Source organism: Aptenodytes forsteri, unplaced genomic scaffold, assembly GCF_000699145.1.
Source record: "Aptenodytes forsteri isolate BGI_AS27 unplaced genomic scaffold, ASM69914v1 Scaffold92, whole genome shotgun sequence".
NCBI lineage: Eukaryota > Metazoa > Chordata > Aves > Sphenisciformes > Spheniscidae > Aptenodytes > Aptenodytes forsteri.
In genome coordinates this window covers 6,015,453-6,035,930 of record NW_008794581.1, presented here as the reverse complement: position 1 = coordinate 6,035,930, position 20,478 = coordinate 6,015,453, and the positions used below count along the sequence as shown (strand labels likewise).

Below are 20,478 nucleotides of genomic sequence, written 5' to 3'. Positions count from 1 at the left end.
CAATTAAGCAGGATCCTCAGCAACAATACCAAAATCAAAAAGTCTGAAAAGGATTTAAATCCATCTGTTTCAGGGGAAAAGGTTACACTGCATTTCTCCCCTGGAACATCCTTGCTCCTTTTTCTACCTTATTTGAAACAGCTCGAGTTGTAACCATGTTATTGGATAACAGGTGTTTAACCTGCAATCCCTCTCTTTTACCTAGGCAGATATTCATAGTTCATCTCAGCTCCAAGACAGGAAAACCACTCATTCTTAATGGAGAGAAAGGCATTATCATTTAGAAAAAAGCTATCCTTCTGAATAAAGAAGAATCTGATAATCTAGCTGTATGATTTGAGATAGTATATTTCATAAGACTGTAAGTTTCGTGCAGGTGGGCTCCAGGGGGGACAAGCATTTCTCATAGCCTGTGACATTTTAACAAGTTCTAAATTGCTCAGTTTTAGCCTGACACTGGCTTACGGTACAATTAATGGTCACCACACACTGCAAAAGGGCAGTCAGAAAACCAGCATTTTTGGGGGGCATAACCATACCACCTCTGCTTATTACGACTATAGGAAGAAAAGTATTTAAATTGCGTTAGAGATCAGAAAGGATTTGGCCCCTTTTTACCTAATCACCCTGCTGGCATACAGCTGTTTTCTAAGCAGTGTAACTTTCTTCCTCTTGGTCAATGGCAGCAGAGTTGGGTGGCTGTATTGTCCGCCTGGGCAGCCTGATTAGGGTTGCTGCTATGAGGCACAGGTTGGATTGCCTCAAGGACGCTGTAATTCACAAAAGAGGCACACACACGGCAATCCAAGTGCAGCACACTGTGCTCCGTCTTTTATATTCTGTCCTCAGTCTCAATATTCTCGGTCGGGCAGATGCTCACCTGCATCTTTTCTATAAAGGGAATCACTGCTCACCTGCAAAAATCTCTCAATCCCACAAAAACGGTAGTAGGGAGAAGGGGAAAAAAAAAAAATCAAGCTTTCCCCTAAGTCTTGCTTTTTTTCCCCATTGCAAGGTTAACCTTTCAGACTGACAGAGTCCAGAAACAACCTGGTATGCCAGAAGATCATTAGAAGGCTCTCCTGCCGAAGTGGTAGTTACAGTTAAGCCACTGAACGACAGTGACCACATATATCTAATTAACTTCAGCATCCTCAAAGTAAGAATCATATTGAAAACTGTGAAACCAAACCCTAGGGCAGAGGATATTTAAAGAAAGAAACTGATTTTAAATCCCCTCAGGTCAGATGCAAGGAAATTAGAAGTGCTGGACTCAGCACGGAGTCACAGGGTGAACACACACAATAAGGCAAGCAGGAGAGCAAGGAAAAAAGCAAAACAGGATCATTTAAGTGAGAATTTTTGAAAGGTTACTGTATCTAAAAATGCATTTTCTTCCTGGAAATCCCACTCAAGTGACATCAGTCAAAAGACTATGAATCACAGCAGTTAAAAAGCAAGACAGAAGCTAGGTGAAGAGCAGATAACTAAACACGCATGCAAACAGCAGAAACGTATTTCATTGTATCAGGAGACGCACATCTGTGGGAGAACTGGCAGGTCTGCTAGGCTACCATGGAGTAAAGGGAGGACAATCTTTAAGGAAAGCCAAGTGATTTCTGTCCATCAGCTTATTTAACCTCCCAGAACAGGAAAGATGTTAAGAAGTTTTAAAAACTGCTGACTGTACAAAGCATTTTATACACAGCATATAATTAATCAAGGGAATTCTCTGTCACAAGTATCACTGTAGCCAAGACCCAATAACAGTAATAAAAAAATTAGCTTTCTGTACATCGAAGAAGATCCAGAGTCACGTAAGAAACAGTAGATAAACCAAATGCCTCTGGCCCTAAGTCACCCATTAAATGATGCCATTGCAAACATATCTCACTTTAGAAAAGAAAGTAATTTCCCAATACACGACATTTTGGCCTTCCTTTACAACACCAGGGAGTGAAGAAGAGAATGAACAGTTCCTTGGGTTTCATCCCAGTACATCCCTTTCTATGTTGTAGTCTGTACACTAGCATACATTTTGCAAAATGAAAGAAGGAATTAGGATGCCTTCTCTTGTTTCTAAATCTTTTGTAGGAAGCACAGAAAGGCTGAAGGTTTTGTGATGATGCCTGTCAGAAGACTACTGTGCCCAGCACGTCTACACACGTATTTGTTTTTACAATGGGCAGAGACACAGATGACTGCTACTGGTACATAAGAGGAAGGAGAATCCCCCTTCTGAGAAGCAGGGGGGCTTTTGCTCTCCTCCTGACTGCTGGAGGACATAGGATGCTACTCATTTCCTCTATGCTTCAGACAAGCAAGCTGTGACTGTTCAGCTGATCCCTGATGTGAAACCTGGGAGAAGAAAAAGTTATGTATCATCTGCTTAAGCTTTTAAGTTTGTAGAGGATGAGCTTCTTCATCACGCAAGACTACAGGTTAGTAGGATACACCATGGCTAAGCACAGCAAAGCACTGTTAGTGGAAAAATAGCACTGCAAAGTATCTAAAAAAGCATGGGACAGAAGACATGGGGATCAGTCTTCAGACAAGAAAAGCTCCCATGAAGTCAAGTAAATGGTTCCTGATTGTAATCCAGTTATAATCCATGGCTTACCAGCAAAAGCCAGGATATGAAACAGGATGCTGCTTTTGGTAGAAATTGCCTTGGATTAGACCGACTGTCAAGACTTAAGAACTACAAAACAGCAAACTAATACCTTGGTGCTTCATCATATCCAGTGACAGATAAATAGTAAAGAAAAAGGAGCTAAAGCAAAGAATCAAATTGATCTGAGCAATACAGTCACTGCTAGGAAATAAAAATTATCTGTCAGCCCTCTAAGCATGTGTGTGATCAAGCTATTCAATCAATAGCCAGCTTTAAGATGCATCCACCCAGAATTCCAAGTGCTCCAGCTAATAACTTAATGGCTAGCCCTTAACTCCATCCATAGCAGCAGCAGGTATCCACATCTGCAAAAAATTGCTCATATGAAGAAGCCTGGCTTTTAATACCAGGAAGCTTCCAGTTCATGCAAAACCTGCAGCACATCCATATGGAGCAACCCAGGGCTTAAAAATGAAGACAGGAAAATTTACAATGGGGATGTGGACCAAAGGAGGAGGTGTTTGTTTTTGGGGTTTTTTTGGTAAAAAAAGAAATAATTGGACAATTATAGCCAGAAGGTAAATTTATAACATTCTCTCAGCTGCAAAGGAAACTTAATATAGGAAAGATACATCTATGGAAATACATGTGATTTAGCACATCGAATCACAGGGTTAAATGAGGCTAGGTTGCCAACAAAGATCCTCAAACACACAATCGATATGAATTCAGCACACTACCCAATGTGCTGTATTAACAGATGGATGGATATACCATCAGTGCATGCCCCTAAACCCCACTTCCACAACCTGAAAATAAAAATAGGAAAAGATAGAAAAATCACGTAAACATACAGAATCAGTCACAAAAATACCCATTTTAAACTGTGGGGTTTGGGTTTTGGTATTTTTTTTAATTTTTCTAGAAGAACAGCACAGAACCCCACTTTCTGTTCTGCTCTTTTTCTCCTGCTTCATCATTTTGGCTCATTACTTACATAGAAATTTTCTCCAGTCAAGTGACTGGGAATATTGCCCTCCATATATACATCTTATGCACACATCTAAGAGCTAAAGCTTGAGTCTCTGCAGGTCAGTCTTCTTACTGCCCGAGAACCGTTAGCCCTGGACACTGAAGATTTTGGTAAAAGCAGCCAAGTTTCTACAACTACTAGTGGAGTGCTCATTTTCCTACACAAAAGCCATGGAACTTAGTATTTCCAGGTAGGTTCTTCAGGGTGGATCAACAGGCTCCCCAGTGAGACATCAGTTTATGTTAGTAAGAGCTACTTCTTTATATTTGCAAAATGTTTCCCCACAAAAGCAGCTCTGGGAAAAACTCAGAATACTGAAATTTTTCCTAGAAAGGTGGTATCAGCACAATGCTACTAAAGGACCTTCGTCAGCTTTAGCTACTGGTGAGAACCAGTCATCAAAAGACATTATTTTACAACCAGGTAGTAAATCTTTACTATCCTCCCAGAGACAGGTCCTGTGCTTGCTACCAGTCTTCAGTTAGTCCCTATTGCATAGAAAAACTAAGGGCTGACCTTGCCGGTTATAAATGCACAGAAGCTGGAGCTTGGAGGTTAGTTGACATTTTTGTGCTATACTTGAGATACCTGGGATACTAGAGAGGAAGACACAGCCAGCCAGCCAGCATGTACTACCTTATCACTATAGGCTGGAGCGATTTAAGTGGCTTCCTAGAAACCATTTTTGACTTCTCAGAAACTTTAAATACCTCCCTATAAAGAGTCTTAAACAAACAAACAAAAAAAACCACCAAAAAAAGTGAGCGAAGCTACCCACAGGACATACTAGAGACAAGAACCAAGCAAGTATTTGCATCATCACGTTCGTCATACCATGAAGGCTTAAAACGGCAAGCTGGAATTAACCTGAGAAGAGACTGGTATGAAGCTGTAGGTTCTAGGAGAGGGCATGAGGGAAATGAAAACCATTCTGGTCAGGGAGTAACTGGAGGGAGGAGATAGGAAGAGGCACATCCACATAATATAAAGGACATGACTATTTCCCAGTGGCTGTGAAATCCATGTTTAGCGCTTAAATCAATGGCCTTGTTTCCAACAGTAACTTGCAGTAGTTCCTAAAAATCTCCTCAACGTTGAACTGCGTACAATTTAGCATCAAAAAAAGTAGGCACTTATTTCACTGCCTAATTTTAGGCATCCAATTTCTAGACCTTCTCATACCTATTTTAGGACCCAGAAGAAACCTGAAACTTGGAACGTCGTCTTCCCAGACCTGTATGCTATTGCTGATGCCACAGAGGAAATACACATTTCTTCCTGGGGTATTTTTTTCCTTTCCTCCATCAACAGTAATTCACAATATAAAATAAGAAACTCAGAGATAAATACCAACTTCTCAGCTGTGACAAATTCAGACAATACTCCAAATATAAATGTCCCAGGTTTTATTTAAAAAAAAAATCTAAAATTGAAATCTGGATCAGCTCTTCCCTGGAGTTCAGACAGTGTACAAACGCAGGGGTGTGGCTCATCTCTGAAATTAGCATGTGAAAAGCTATTTTTATAAGCATAGCAGCAGCCTAGATAACACAGCTAACAGCTCACTTAGCTATTAGCTCTGTTTAAAACCACATGGATGATTACTAATTTTGTGCAATCAAAACACATATGGCACCCTGAAAGGTTAATATCAGTGTATGCCCTTCACAGCTTAAAAGACTACTTGATGAAATGTTTCTGGACTGAACAAGATTTTTTCCCTGTACAACTTTTCTTTTGCCATATAAATGCATAACACAAAGGAACTGTGTTGACAAAATTCCTCTGTTTATTGACAAAACGAAGAGCTGAAACAAAAGAACCCCCCCATTCTGCTCTGCCAAGCTGTAGCAGTCCTGATCTGCAGGCAGTCTTGATCTGCAGGCAAGTTTATTTTGCATGCCTATTCACCCCCGACTCTACAAACATTGCGAAATTAGCTTTTGAAAGGTACCTAATGCAGCAAAGGAAATCCCCAAAAGCTCAGCCAAATTTCTGACAACAGAAGGCCAGTTAAACAAAGTGTGCCAAGCTCTTGTCAAGGAGTAGACTTCTTACCTTGGGTAAGCATTTCCAAAAAACTGTCTTAACAGCTGAACTCGTGCCAGATAGCCCAACAGTGGGTATACAGTCATCATCTGGAACAGCAGAAATATTCTTGCAACAAATGACATGATGTCATCGCTGGGAAAGTTATCTAGAAAATTCTAAACATAGGAATAATGTTACACTTATCAATGGTGGCTTGATTACATGTATCTGCTGATTTTTAATAGCTGTGTGCAAGAAAGAAAGGAATAAAAGCCAAGCAACTACAATTGTTAAATGAACTCCTTAAGATGAAATACCATCTCCCTCTTTTACAATTGCCTTGCCACCAAATACTAACTCATTTTTCAATATTACAGGGCTGATGTCAGCTTTTATGTTAGCATTAAAGATGGAATTATTTTCCAATCTTCTGAACATCCTCAAATAATCAAGGCTGTGGAAGGGCCACCTGATTTTTTAGGCAGATGGATTCATATGCTCCTATTACCTGTCATATCATATCTAGATATTAAAAACAGTTATTTAATCAGCAAAACAGCATCATATACAAATGAGGAAGGGATCATATACTACAAGTGGCAACATCTGAAAAAGTAGTATAAGACTTAAGTATCACAGAAATATACAAATGGCTTCGTAAGTACTTAGGACAACTACAGAAAATAAATGGGAAGAAAATCACCTGTCACCTATTATTTAACTGTGGATTTCACTCCATGAAATTATTTCAAATGGTTCAAAAAATCATTTCATGGTTAAACAGTGGTACCAGTTCTAACTAACCTACAGTCAGAGGAAGCCTTTAAATGCTGCTTTATTGCTAAATATTATGCAAGAGACATGGAACACCTGGCATAAAATGGATCACCAATTGATAACTCCTATCTTTGAAGTAATTTAGGGTATGGGAATCAGCCTTGCCTATAAGCACATAAGAGTTTAATAGCCTTCACAGGGTGTTTCATGTTGTGCTATTATCTGAAGAACTCTGCTGGCAAGGCTCACCATAGTGTTAGACTCCAAACCTACCCATAGCAAGGACTGCTATCTAAATAAGCTTGCATTGGCATTATATTTCTTTTTCTGGAGTACCTGAAACCAGTCCCACTGAATGGGATTGGTCACTGCACACCCAACTAAACATAAACACAATACTTTTCAGGATTAAAGAAGCTGAAGAAATTAAAGCCTCAACTGTTCACTTGTTCATTTTGGTCCTTTCTTCATCACTTTCACAGAGCTGTGTTGTTTGGGTTTTTTTTCTTTTTACAGAACTACTGGCAACCAGGCCTGAATATAAACGAGATAACACAAGCATTACTCATCTGCTTGTGGTACTGCCCATGAGGCATTAGCCAAATGAGCAGAGTCAAGGACAGAAGTGTCTGCCAGGGTGAGTCATGAAGCAAGAAGCAGTAGCAGTTCTTTTTTTAATACATATTTTTTAAAAGATCAAGGACAAATATACACTGCAGTATAATATCTCACCTGTTCAATACATTCTTTGGATAGTGGTGGAGAAGGAAAAGATGCAAAAATTATCACTCCAACATACAGATATGTTAATCCCACCAGGAAGTATGCAATAGAGAGGTCTCTCACCTGAGGAAAAATAAAATCTTATTTTGGCCAGCACTGACACACCAAAACCTCATGAGAAGATTTCTATTGCATTTATTACTGTTACTTTTATATTTATTACTGTTTTATATTTATTACTATTACTTTTACAGTTTTACTTTTATTTTCTATTACTTGAATGGGGACTTCAAATCTGGTCCTGGAGCAGATCAGAAAGCTGCAAGAAGATAACCTTAAGTGGAGCTAGACAAGTATTATATATCTATCTACATACAGAAAAGGCACCAAGAAATAGATATGCTAATAGAGGTAACGTTATTGCTGGATGCACAAACATACACTAGTTATTAAAACAAACAAACAACCCCCCCCCTCTACTTTCTTACATTCACCAGAAAGCCCAGCAATGCCATATGTTAAATTTCTTGTCAGGACGAAAATCTTGCAATTAAAGACATCAGCCTACCCAACTGCAGATATAATGTAAAGGACATTTTTTAAGAAGCTGCTTTGAAACCTAAGAGGATGATCCACACACACTGGCTCCAAACCAGAAGCTAATATATCAGGCTTCTGTATGAATGGAGTGATAATGGAAGACATAGTGAATACACCATTAAATAAAAAATACAAATAAAACACAAATAAAACAGAAAGGCATAGATAGGCACAGAGGTATATATGTCCTTTAGCTTTAGCACTGTATTTTATAATGACTCTTTCATTTAAAATTGCCTATCCGCTTTATTACTGAATTTCTATAAACACCCCAGGTAAATGCACTAAATAATAGTAAAAGATTTTTAGGACAGTGCTGAAGCTAGGGTCATAAATCCATATTTAACTATACTACATATACCTAAATATATATTTAAACCTTAACTTCAATGCTCACTTCTGAAAATTTTGACTATATTTACAAAGTATCTAATATATAAAAAGATTGCCAACTACACAAAAATAATTAAAAGTTTTTAGCAACATTTAGTATTGGAAAATAAGCAGCAAATCTACTCAAGTACTTTATGAAATTACACAATCCACATATACATCAGAGTGACCTCATAGCAATGTACTTAGTGGGTTATTCTACATCAACTGGTTTTTTTGGAAATAAAGTGGGAGATCATTTATTTCTAGTTATCAACTAACTATATTCTGTATAAGCTTATGCTACACTACAAAACACTCATTACTTTATAGCAAACCATTTGTTCAGCTGCTGCTAATTATCAGCTTCTTAAAGGATTACTAGTAATGCTTCAATACATGACCCTATTTTCCTATGACTGAGAAACAAGTCTTAGTAGCTCAGGCACAGCACCAAATTATTAGGACTATATAGCTTCCAGACCAGGATCATAATTATGGCCTCCAGCCAGCTCACTGAGCATGGGCAAACACTGATCACATCTGTGCATGGAAATGTTTCCCTAAGTGTTTCTTCACACTATCTCCTTGACAAAAGAAGCATATCCTACACCGTTGTGGGGGTCTTCCAAAGGGCAAGGCGGTTCCTGAGGGAAGTATAAAATGCTAGATTACGAGTTTCAAGAAAAGTTCAGAAGGAAGCTGGTTTTTAGTGAGGGAACTGGAATTTCCTCATTTTGCCAGTGCTTTTGGGGTAGAAGACTGATGCCTTTTTCCCATCAGTCTGCAAGAGGCTGATGATATTTCTCATCAGCCAACAATGCGCTGTTAACATGTACCCCAGGGTAGCCCTCATGCCACCAGCAGCTGCACACTTCCAGCTGCAACCTCTTCCTCCTGCTGACCAGTTACATGCAGCTGGAAGATGTTTCTCTAGTCTTCATCACTCTCCTCACACTGGTCACTGAGTAAGGACTATCAACCTCCATCAGAGGTTGAGCAATAGTATTTTCTTTAAATTATTCCCAGAATCTCTCCTCAGTGACATGAGAAGCTGTAGTAGTTTTTATTTAACAGCTATATCTTCAAAAGCACCAGCGCCCATCCTAAAAACTGGTTTTAGGAATACTAAATCTGAACATCCAGATTTCTTATAGGTATTTATAAGCAACTTCCATTAACAGTAGCAGCCAGAGACTAATCAGGGTAAGGTGGTTTTGCAGAGAGACATGGACTCTCATCTCTTGAAGACAGGACTTGGACAACTTTTCAAAATGCACCCAAGACCTTCTTAAGGCACATCATCTGACAAAACCTGTTTTTCACTTGCTTTAAATTTAATATTTTAGGTGTATTCCTCATGCATAAAGACAGCATAGTAACTCGCAGTTGTTACTTGTACTCAGCCTACATATAAGCCTAGAACCAACTGTAAAACTATTTTTGCTGTGACAATTACTTGCAGTTGTGAGGGCAAGCAATCCGAAATGAAATTCTTACTGCTTCCTTTGGACTACATTTGATTAAGGGTAGATAGCTGGTGTGCTATCACCTCTGATTATACCAACCAGTTCGTGTTCCTACAGTTCTTAAGGGTGTATGCTTTAATCTGTACTGAAACTAAGTTCTGAGATAATTTTGATAATGTACTTTTATAGCACGTAACACAATAGACCCTTGTTTTCAGGTGCTGTCACCATACAAAGAATACCCAGATTTTGATTTCTGTAAGCAACAAGAAAAGAAATAAAGACAACTCAAAAACCTGAATTTATTTTTTCTCAAACATCCGTCAGCTCCCTTGCAAACATCTGCTTTTGCATATAAGATGGTCAGCTTTGTACAAGAGCGTGTGTTTGTGCATATAACTGGAACATCTTTTGATTATTGTTCATTACTCTTCAGGAGACCTGGATTCACTCCCTAATGACCTTGACTATAAATACACATTTAATAATAATTAAGCATATCAGTAATAAAAAAACATAATTCCAGATAAAACCAAAGGACACATGGAGAGAAATAAAAGGATTAATTTTAAGTAACAGAAAAATAATCGCATTTGTCTATTTTAAATTTTACATTAAGACGTTTGTATTCAGAATGGACATCACTGTGGTGGAAGCTGCCTAAGCATAAAGAATACGGCAGTCCTCACACCTAGAGTTTATAATCTAAGATTCAAACGTAGAAAAAATGGTTGAAAGAAGGAGGTATTTGGGGGATCAGAGTGGGATCAGAGTGAAAGGGAAGTATCGAAGATAACATGCAGGTCACAGTCCACGAGGATCACAGCTTGCCACCTGCCAAGCCCTTGTCAAGTATACCTGAACTAACTGGCAGATTTTGAGGTGGAACTTAGAGAACATATGTTAGCTGCAGTTACTGCCGACGAGGAGCTTTTCTGGTCAGATGCACAGGACAAAGTGTTAAAAGTGCCTCTGGAAGAACAGAAAATTGGGTGACTGAGGCTGGCAGCAGCAGCAGAACGAAGGCAGAAATTAACCTCCTAACAAAAGGATGAGTCTGATAAATCTGGTGGAGTTAAAGAAAACTCTGAAAGTACAAGACGTTATATCACACTCATAGACTAGTACCCAGGCGCAGGCTGGACCTGTGGCACAGGACTGGACACAGCACAGTGAAGGCTCTGTGGTTCTACAGATATTTCCTATGTGACACTGACAAGAACAGGCAACTTTCAGGCCTTGTTTTCCCTGTCGCATGCCATGGAGAAAATAGTTCATTTTTTCCTCAGTACCACAGTGAAAGCTAGTTTGTAGAGTTGCTTCTTGAATGGAGAAGCCTGTATCAGTGCTTAGTAATTATTACCACATTAGAAGAAGTACCATTTGATCATCTCATTTCAGATCGGTCACTTCTCAAAAGAGAGATGCTGCCTCTGTAATATCTCAACAGGACTCTGATCCATATCATAAAAACAGACTTTACCTGTTCAAGCATCAAGGGCAATTGATAACATTTAACAGGATGACAAAAAAGTACTTCACCAAGATGCATAATGCTGTGCATAATTTTGGCTGGAAAGAGAAACCAAAGGTAGGGCAGCATCAATGGAAGCTCACTTTGTTTACAGCGAATAAACAGTCTTTCAATACTGCAGAAAATAAGAACCATCCACAGCTCCATGCCTTCTGCAGCTACCACCTGGACAAAAAACATCCCCACTCCCAGCCTTTCCCCCAGGCAGGTCCACAAACAACTGTTAGGAGACAGCACTAGCATATTCATGCCTGTAGATCATGCTCTGGGCTTGTGCAGCATCTATACAGTTGCTCAGGGAACAGACATGAATCAGAAAAAAACCCCATACAAAAACCCCAACAAATCACCTTTTTGTGGCTGGCTTAGTTTTCTATGCAACCAGTTTCCAAACCAGTTGATTGTGCAGTGCACAAAAAAATCACACTGATAAATACGAGGGGGCAGCAGTGGGAAATGGGAACAGGGAGCTCAACTTTGAACTTGCAGACTAAGAGGGCTTCTCCAGGCTGTGCTGCTGACATTTGGCTTACTCCAGTGCACTGCTCTTCTCACACCCACACCACTGTACTGGAATACCAGACAAAGGAATCCTCCCCCCATGTGTGTTTTAGCTTTGGGCACTGATGCACGCCTGTGACCAGAATGGAAGCTAATATTGGTTTGGATTTCTGACTCCATAAAAGGAATGTTATTGTTTCTCTTACTTTTTTCCACCTCCCCAAAGAGTTGTTCTTATGACCACTAGTTTCAGCAAGTTTTGTTCAAAACTAAAACAGTACTTCTCCAGCTTGCCAAGTTCTGTGCCTTTTCACAGAACTCTGATGGAAGTGACATGTTAACAGGTCGATCCATAAAATAGTGGAGTCTCCATTCGACTCCCCATGAGATACTGACATAAGAAAGCATCTTGTTAATGTAAATCCATAGGAAAAAATACCCTCAACACTGTGACTTATCACAGAAGTTGAGACTCCTATACATATGTAAACCTCCCACTTAGTCCAGCAGCTTAGTGAAATTATCACAAAACAGTCAGCTCTTCAAGAGCATCAGTGCTTCATTAACATTTGCAAAGCACTTTTGAGTCCTAGTTGAAAGGCTCCTGTACAGCTACAAACAGGGAAGGAAATCTCTAGCCAAATAAAACTCCAGAAGAACTATGCACAGATTTGGTTTCCCATTACAAAACCTTCCTGACATACTTAAAGGTGCTCTTTCCATGCAATTTGAACACTCTTCTGGAATGCGAGAATGTTGTCGAGGGCTTGGGATCCATGCTAGGGCTGACTTGGAAATTCAACTTAAGCTCCAGGGAGGGCATTCAGAAAAGCTGATTGAAATGCAGGCAGCAGCTTCTTCCTCCTTAACACAGGAAAAGCAAGCTGGAGAAGATTCCAGGTGTTGCTCTTTGCAACTGATTGCTTGCTCCGATGTAAATGGAGGGGGAAAAGCCACACGAAAAGTCTTGAAGGTGTCATGGAGACATTAGGCCTCCTCTGCATACAGAGCCGATTGCTGGAGTGACCATGCCTTTAGAATTTGAAAGCCACAGCTAAAGAGAAAGAGAAATCTTGCCCTTTTCCACATTGTAACATTTTCTTAAGAAAATGAAGAAGAAACTTACTTAGTTTTCTTTCTCCAGAGCTCCACTAACCCCCTCTTTAGCTGTTAAACTATTTTCAGAAATGCCCATAAATCCTAAGAAGCTTTCCTGGAGGAGAATTCATGACTTCTTTGCAGACATGGTCACTTGCAAGCTGGCCTTGGTTCACAGGGACAAAAAAGTAACTATGCAGATTACTAAAGGAAAAGGTCATCTCACTGCATTGGCACATAATCTGCACTTCACCTCTGAATAATCAAATCAGATATATTTTATCTGATGTGTTGTGTAGGCAACCAACTCCAGGTGGCCTTGCTTGAGCAGGGGAGTCGGACAAGATGATATCCAGAGGTCCCTTCCAACCTCAATCACTCTGGGATTCTGTACCAGTTTTTCATACAGCTAATATTTAAAAATCTTTGTATGTTATTGTAGTTACTTTTACAGATAAGATTTTAATGAAGCTGGACAAGAATCCTGGAAAGTAGGGAGGAAAAAATTAAATAATCAAAATAATTACAGTAAAAATGTACTCTAGGACTCTAACTCTGTATCATGTTTACTCCATTTTGTATTTTATAATGGGAAGATATTAAGAAAGAATGCAGTTCCATCTGGATGAGCAGTACATAACTTTTTCAACGGCAAAGGACCAGTCCAAAGGCTACATACCACAAAGGTTCCCAATCCAGGCTTCAACTTTGAGGATTTCCTAAATAGGGACAGGTTTCCCTATGAACCTTGACTTGGATTGTGACACAAAATTACTGAAGGAACTCTAAGATATTACCTAGACCCCAACATTATTGTTCAGGACTCTGCTAAAATCAGTCCTGTGCCCAATATTCTCCAGCATTTTTCATTCTAAAATTGGTCAGTTTTTCTTGTCTTACAACATTGTCAAGCCTTCTGCCTCTTGTGTGTAATTTGGCCATTTAATACCAGTCTGACCACGAATAAGTCTGGGATGCTCCTAAAGGCTTTCATTTAAATAAATTTGTAATGCATCTGTTACTCGTTGGTCGCCAGTGGAAAGTACATAATAACCGGTTTCTTATCAGATCACAAGAGCGAGTTACATTTTCTGAAGCTATTCCAGTCCCTGGATCGATTTCAAGAGAAGCAGACAGGGAAAAATTAAGTGTCACCTGGCAATCTAGATACAAATCAGCACAATCTTGTGAATTACTTACATTGTTTTCTTGATTCCTGTTATTTTGAAGAAGTGTGATGACACAATTGTGGATGAAGAAGGCAAGTGTCAGAACCCCTGTGAGCTGAGGGAACAGAATTCTAAACTCTAAGGGAGGAAAAAAAGTGTTAATAACTTACTTCTTTGAAACAAACAATGCCAAAATGCAGAGGACATACAGTGCTGTGGAGTCTACTGGCAGAAACATGAACCTCCATGTTGAAATGGGACAATCTATCTTATCTTTGACCATAGCCAATGCACACATTTAATCAGGAAGTACAAAATGCATGAAGACAATGGTTACTATATTACACACTCGCCAGCAAAGTTTCTCAAGAGACCCCAACCATCAAAGATTATTAGGTTAATCTAGGATTTACACATACAAGATTTTCTGCTTCTCAACAGTTTAACTGGAAAGCATTTTTGAGGCAGGAATTGATTGCAGTGAGGCTGTATATCTATTGGTCCCTGAACAGGGAGATGAGGGGAAGGGATCATTTGCTCTGTGAGCATCTTTTGTTGTTAAGAAGTCCCTTATGCTACCAGAGGAAAAATGACATCTTTAGAAGTTTAAGAGGTTCTGCTTACAAAACAGGGTGTAAAGAAAGGCAGAGCAACTTCCTGTCTTATCATACACCTTACAGCATCTATGAAAAATTTATTTATTTTTTTGTCTCCGTGGGAATAGCATTGCTCTGCTTCTTTTATGTCCTGGTTTCGGCTGGGATAGAGTTAATTTCCTTCCTAGCAGCTGGTACAGTGCTGTGTTTTGGATTTAGGATGAGAATAATGTTGATAACACACCGATGTTTCAGTTCTTGCTAAGTAGTGCTTACACTAGTGAAGGACTTTTCAGCTTCCCATGCTCTACCGACGGAGAAGGCTGGAGGTGCACAAGAAGCTGGGACGGGGCACAGCCAGGACAGCTGACCCAAACTGGCCAAAGGGGTATTCCATACCATATGACATCATGCTCAGCATATAAACTGGTGGGAGTTAGCCGGGGGGCGGTGATCGCTGCTCGGGAGCTGGCTGGGCATCGGTCGGCGGGTGGTGAGCAATTGCATCGTGCATCACTTGCTTTGTATATTCTATTATTACTACAATTATTAACCTGTTTTTATCTCAACCCACAAGTTTTCTCACTTTTACTCTTCTGATTCTCCCCCACCCCACCGGGGGATGCGGAGAGTGAGTGAGCAGCTATGTTGTGCTCAGTTGCCAGCTGAGGTTAAACCACAACATTTTAATACTTGAAGGATTATGTTCACAAGATTGTGTTTCTGGAAGCACTGCAACTAGTCCAGGAATTCACCAATGTGTAACACCATTAAAGCACCATCTTTGTTGGTATTATATAAGGATATATGTACTCTTTAGAGTGTTAATAGCAATCCCTGAGCTAGCTCAGCTTCTGGAAAGCACCCAGCAATACAGCAAAATGCCCATCAGAGGCTCACAAACCCTTACAGATCAAACCACAGAGAGCTCCATGCAAACATATTTAAACCAGATTTCTCTGAGATGCTATGAAGTCAGCAAGGTAAACACACCCCAGGCAATCAATGAAGGGCTCATCCGGGTTGAGAGAATATGCCTTCTCTAGGGCTGGATTCACTGTATCTTCAATACCTAACTAGAATGATGCGCTACTGATAGAATTGAGAGTGCAAGCGACTTTTGGGCTTTTTTTTCCCCCATCCACTACTTTAATCTAAATAATAAAAATCAAACTGACAGATTCAGTATCTCTTTCAGCACTGCACTTCTCCTATCACCACAACAATCAGCAGTAGCCGGATTTGTATGCATTAGCTACATGCTTTGTCTGTCTCCTAGCAGTACTAGTTGCATTGCCAAAATAATCAAACTACTGGGTGCTCCACTTCTTAAGTGACCCGTGGCACACATGTCATGCTATAACTCATTTTACACTAGGACTGCTTAATAGATCTTGGACTTGAACTTCAAGATGCTTAAAACCTGACTTCTTAGACTTAGGCTGGTTTCCAGTTTATATGGGTTTGCTAGTGAATGATAGTTTGGGCAAATTTTCTCCTGCACTCTCAGGAAGAGTAGATACGAGGCCACGTGAGCGTTTGAAGACTGTCTGCTGGGGCAGTTCAGGTTAAAATCATGTTTCCATGCTCGCAATGGAGCAAGACCAAACATTGTGGTCTATCTACTGACCAAGCAGCACATGCTCGAGTACCATTTCTACTTACAGACAGCATTAAGAATAATGCCATACAAAGAAAATTAGGTCATTAACACAGATGCTAATCATCCAATGCTTTGAAATCCAAATTTTTACACTGGAGACAAAAGTAGTTTGTTACTCCAAAAATTCTGCCTAAAAGTAAATGCAGCGATGGAAGAAAATAGATAGCATAAATAGCACTGTTTCAGAACTACCTACATCCATCTGTAAGTTTGTACTTATGCTGCAGTAGTCAGGAGGATTCTTAGGGAATTACAGGATGATAATCCAGTTCATCCTCAAAGCCTCTGCTTTGGTCTTGCACAGTCATACTCAGCAAAAATTGCCCAGCTTTGAAGACTCAGCCAGAAAGGACAATTTTTTTGTTTTTTTTTTTCTCGGTGACATGACCAAACTGAAGAAACTGTTTTACATAGCCTTTCACTAGCCATTCAGATCTTGAAATAGGGTTCTGAATGCCTGGCTGAGATGAGGAAGGAATGACCTTCAGCAGTTATGGGAAAATGAACAAACAGATTTGATGATAGCTAGGGGCTGGGGGGCGGAGAAGGGGAATACTGGGTTTTCAGCAGACCTCTTTGCCAAATGTACATGCAATACACTAGCTAAGCTGTTTATTATGCTTGTTATTGTGCCAGATCAATTTCAGTTAAACTAGAGAGCTGAATCAACCCCAAGGGAGTGGTAGAAGATGACAAAGAATAAGTAGCTGCAAGACCACTGCAACTGTGATGTGAACACACTTAAATCAGTTGAATTTCATATCAGTAACTTTACTCAACTAACTACTATCTGTGGTTTACTCGCTGAGTTGTTACTCTTGTTGCCACAGTGTGTTACCATGATTCCACAAATTAGATCAGATTCTATTAGAAACACTGAACAACTCTGGTATTTCCCTTTTTGATCTCGTTCTTGCTACAGTAATTCAAACCCCATCCTAATGTTTTAAGTTATCCTTGTTTTCTTCTTAAATTCTACCTTATTGGACCTAACAATAGTTTGCAACCCATGTGTGAAACTGTTAGTACAGTGCTTATTGTGACTGGGAAACTAAAAACGCACAAACCAACAAAAGAAACCCAAAGAAGGTGCATATCTCTGAATTTTGCCTTAAGTAAATAAGTAACTTTTAAAGAAAGCCAAAATACTCTTGTTTCTACGAACAGAAGGAGTGATACAATTCAGTAGTAAAAGACACAGCTCCTTGGAGCTAACTGGTCATACAATTTTGCCTGTTGTAAAAGGGAAAAAACAGCTAAGACCTAACCCCAGATCTCTCATTCCAAGCCTCCTAAAACAAGAAACTGATCTCTTTAGACTATCTGTTCATGCAGTACCATTGTTTATGACTGTGACATCTCACACAGTAACTTGTAACAGTAATTTGGAAAGAACAAACAGCCACCAAAACAACAGTCAAGAAAGAAAAGAAACATACAGGAGAGCTAACAAGTGTTTAAAAGAGAAGAGCTAAGATTATCGATTAAAACCTGAGATAGATTGGGAAGTACAGGAAAATCGTAATCATAAATTATGGTGAATGAGCTATTTCATTTAAGCAAGACAGTGCGTGGACAACTTACAGCACCTTTACCAGTCAGTCTGTCTACAGTTCGTCATCTGTAACTGCTACTGAAATAGGCATGATCTGAAAATGGAGCATCTAGAACTTACTATAATATAGGCAAAACAGGACTATGGCAAGCTCCCTGTCACATGATATATGTTGGAGACACCTCTGATGGGCACTCCTCCTCTCCTCCACAGTGTTGATAATGTCTCCTAATTAAGGAACATCACTGGGAAAGGGATTCCTTATCACTGTCACAAGGGATCCTTCCTGAGCCTCTACATGCAACATCAGACAGCATTTCCTCGCTTTACTTATGTCACAGAGGTGTTAAAAGGCAAATGAGAAAGTCGTTCATGAATTGCTTTAAGAAAATCTTAAACCCATCATATATATGCTTTTATGCTTTTTATTTTACCTGGTACAAAAAAATCATTCTCTGTAAACCAGTTGTATTCTAAGTGGATTCCCAGACGAGCAGCCTTTACAGTAACCAGAAAAACTAAGTAGACAACTGAAACCGTACCTAGAAAAGACAAGAGTCAAACAAACACCATGAGGCAGTAGTATTTGTGCTGTGTTTTGTTCTTGCTCCATCCAGCTAGTTACCAGTAGCCCAAACACTAAGGGTTGGTATTCATTCTTAAAAATACAGCCTAGGTCGAAATTTTCTTTTTCTTTATTTCTTTCATAGGTCAGAGAGAAAGAATAATGCACTTGCACCCAATGCAAGCTTTCAGAATGTTTAATGTTCTCGAGACACTGCAGTAGTGACAGTGGAAGAAGTACCCTGTAATCCCTGGTGCTGGGCAGGCAGGGAGGTCTCTAAGCAGTAACAGATCGGTTCCAGCTTCAGCTTTCAGGCTTTTAATCTAACATGAGACAAAGTCGGCCACAGTACTGCAACTATTACAACATCCATTCAGTCATTAACTTTTTGAACCAAATGGCCCAATGAGATATGAATGTTTACTGCAATTGTGAACTTTACACTGGGAGCTAGAAGCTGATAATGACATTTGATCGCTACTGATTTAAACATTGTCTTGATCATAACCTTGTATAACATTAACCATAGCACTAGATTTGCAATCCATCTCACTGGTTCAGAGGCATCCAGCAATACTTGCACAGCTAGAGGACTACAGATAAGATCACAAATGGGTAGAAATGCCTTGCTGTGTCTGCATGTGGGATGGAAAGCATATGATCTTGGCTCCTGCCACTTGAAAGAGATAAGGACAGAATAATAACTACCTAAAAATGGAAGAAAACTGTGCAACAGTAATTAAGGCTACTGCAATGCAACCTCCTGGCCAATAATACTGCTAGTCACCAGAGAACAGGCTATAAGTAAATAAAGACAAAGAAACAGCATTTTTACAGTTTAGAATACAGATTCAGATAAGACATCATTTCATTCTAGCAATATCTCCAAGGTTAAAAACCAAATTGAAGAAATTATTTGATTACACAGAGCATAGTCAAGGGATTAGGAAGATAAAAGGTTCTGTACTTGAGGATCAGCTTAACAGCTAAAATATTCTGTAGTTTCCTAACAATTTAGGTTTCTGTAGGTGTAAAGATAAGTAGAAGTGCCCTATTAAGATTCATTTCATCATCTCAAAAATTGCCTTCCATTTTTTCTTGTCCTATAAATTTCAAGGTTTACAAAAATTAAGGCGACTTTGAACAGCTTCTGAATTACATAATCTACTGATGTTCTAAGAAGTTTCACATTTTAATATTCAGGTTCTCAAATAAAAAAATAGTTGCCCACGATAATGTGCTTATTTTAAAGAGATACAGTTATGGCTAGATCTCACTTGATAAAATATTTTCTTATCCCTAATGTTACATCTCGTCTACGTAAAAACCTTACTTTTTACACAGAAGCACTATCACTTACCCAAGTTCCTGTGTTGTATTTTCATTTAGTGGTTCCAGCAACAGCAGATCCAAGCTCTAATTAAGTGTCACACTGGAACAGAGGACAAACTACACCCTCAATTCCCTGTCCTCTACCTCCTTTACAATACATCTCCACCTTTTTCAACCCATTCTGTGATCCCCATCTCCTTTTCCCTTTCTCTTCATCATGGGCTTCAATGCTATGCCCTCAGACCTCTCCTACTCCATAAACTGTGACCAACCCCACCCATCACCCATGTGCTTTATCCACTTTACCAATCCCACTTGCCTTGGTCTTCTATCTCAAGACATGGAAGCAAGGAGAAGTCACAATTTTTGTCCTTGTAGTACAGAATAGGCCAGGGTATTGGGAGCTGGGGCAAAGCACAGCAGCAGGTTACACTGATTGGACTGATGTTGTGATTAATTAATCAACTGATTGGTAGCAAGTGACTGCAGGTCAGAAGCAATTAATCTTTGGAAGTAACTGCCTGTGTTGAAACGTTTATGAGATGAGGAAGGGTATGCCTGACTGTTTGTGCCAAAGTAGTATGCATCAAATGCTGCATAGTAGTATGTGTACCACCGTTTGAGAAAATCTGTTGTAAATATAGTGGAACTTGTTTTACAGGATTATGAAGGGAGCAAAGGAAAATAAATTAACTCCCTATTAACCGTAAGACTCAAGCAAAGCAGGGTAGAAAGCCTGTGGGTGATTAACAAACCAACCAATGAGCCACTCTGAGGCACAGTATCGGCTGCCAGCAAACTACTGAAGAGTGGCTGGAAAGCTGGCCAGGCGAAAAGGAACTGGGG

General features: G+C 39.6%; 1 protein-coding gene across 1 annotated transcript in view; it reads right to left on the bottom strand.

Annotated features, from left to right (window-relative positions):
- SLC38A9 (solute carrier family 38 member 9) overlaps nucleotides 1-20,478 on the bottom strand; it is a 41,370-nt gene that overhangs the window by 4,497 nt on the left and 16,395 nt on the right. The window contains exons 9-12 of the mRNA XM_009272522.1: nucleotides 18,170-18,277; nucleotides 13,953-14,059; nucleotides 7,188-7,301; nucleotides 5,706-5,854 (exon numbers count right to left, since the gene is read on the bottom strand). Of these exons, the coding sequence (XP_009270797.1) occupies nucleotides 5,706-5,854; nucleotides 7,188-7,301; nucleotides 13,953-14,059; nucleotides 18,170-18,277 (478 nt within the window). The remainder of the gene's footprint in view (nucleotides 1-5,705; nucleotides 5,855-7,187; nucleotides 7,302-13,952; nucleotides 14,060-18,169; nucleotides 18,278-20,478) is intronic.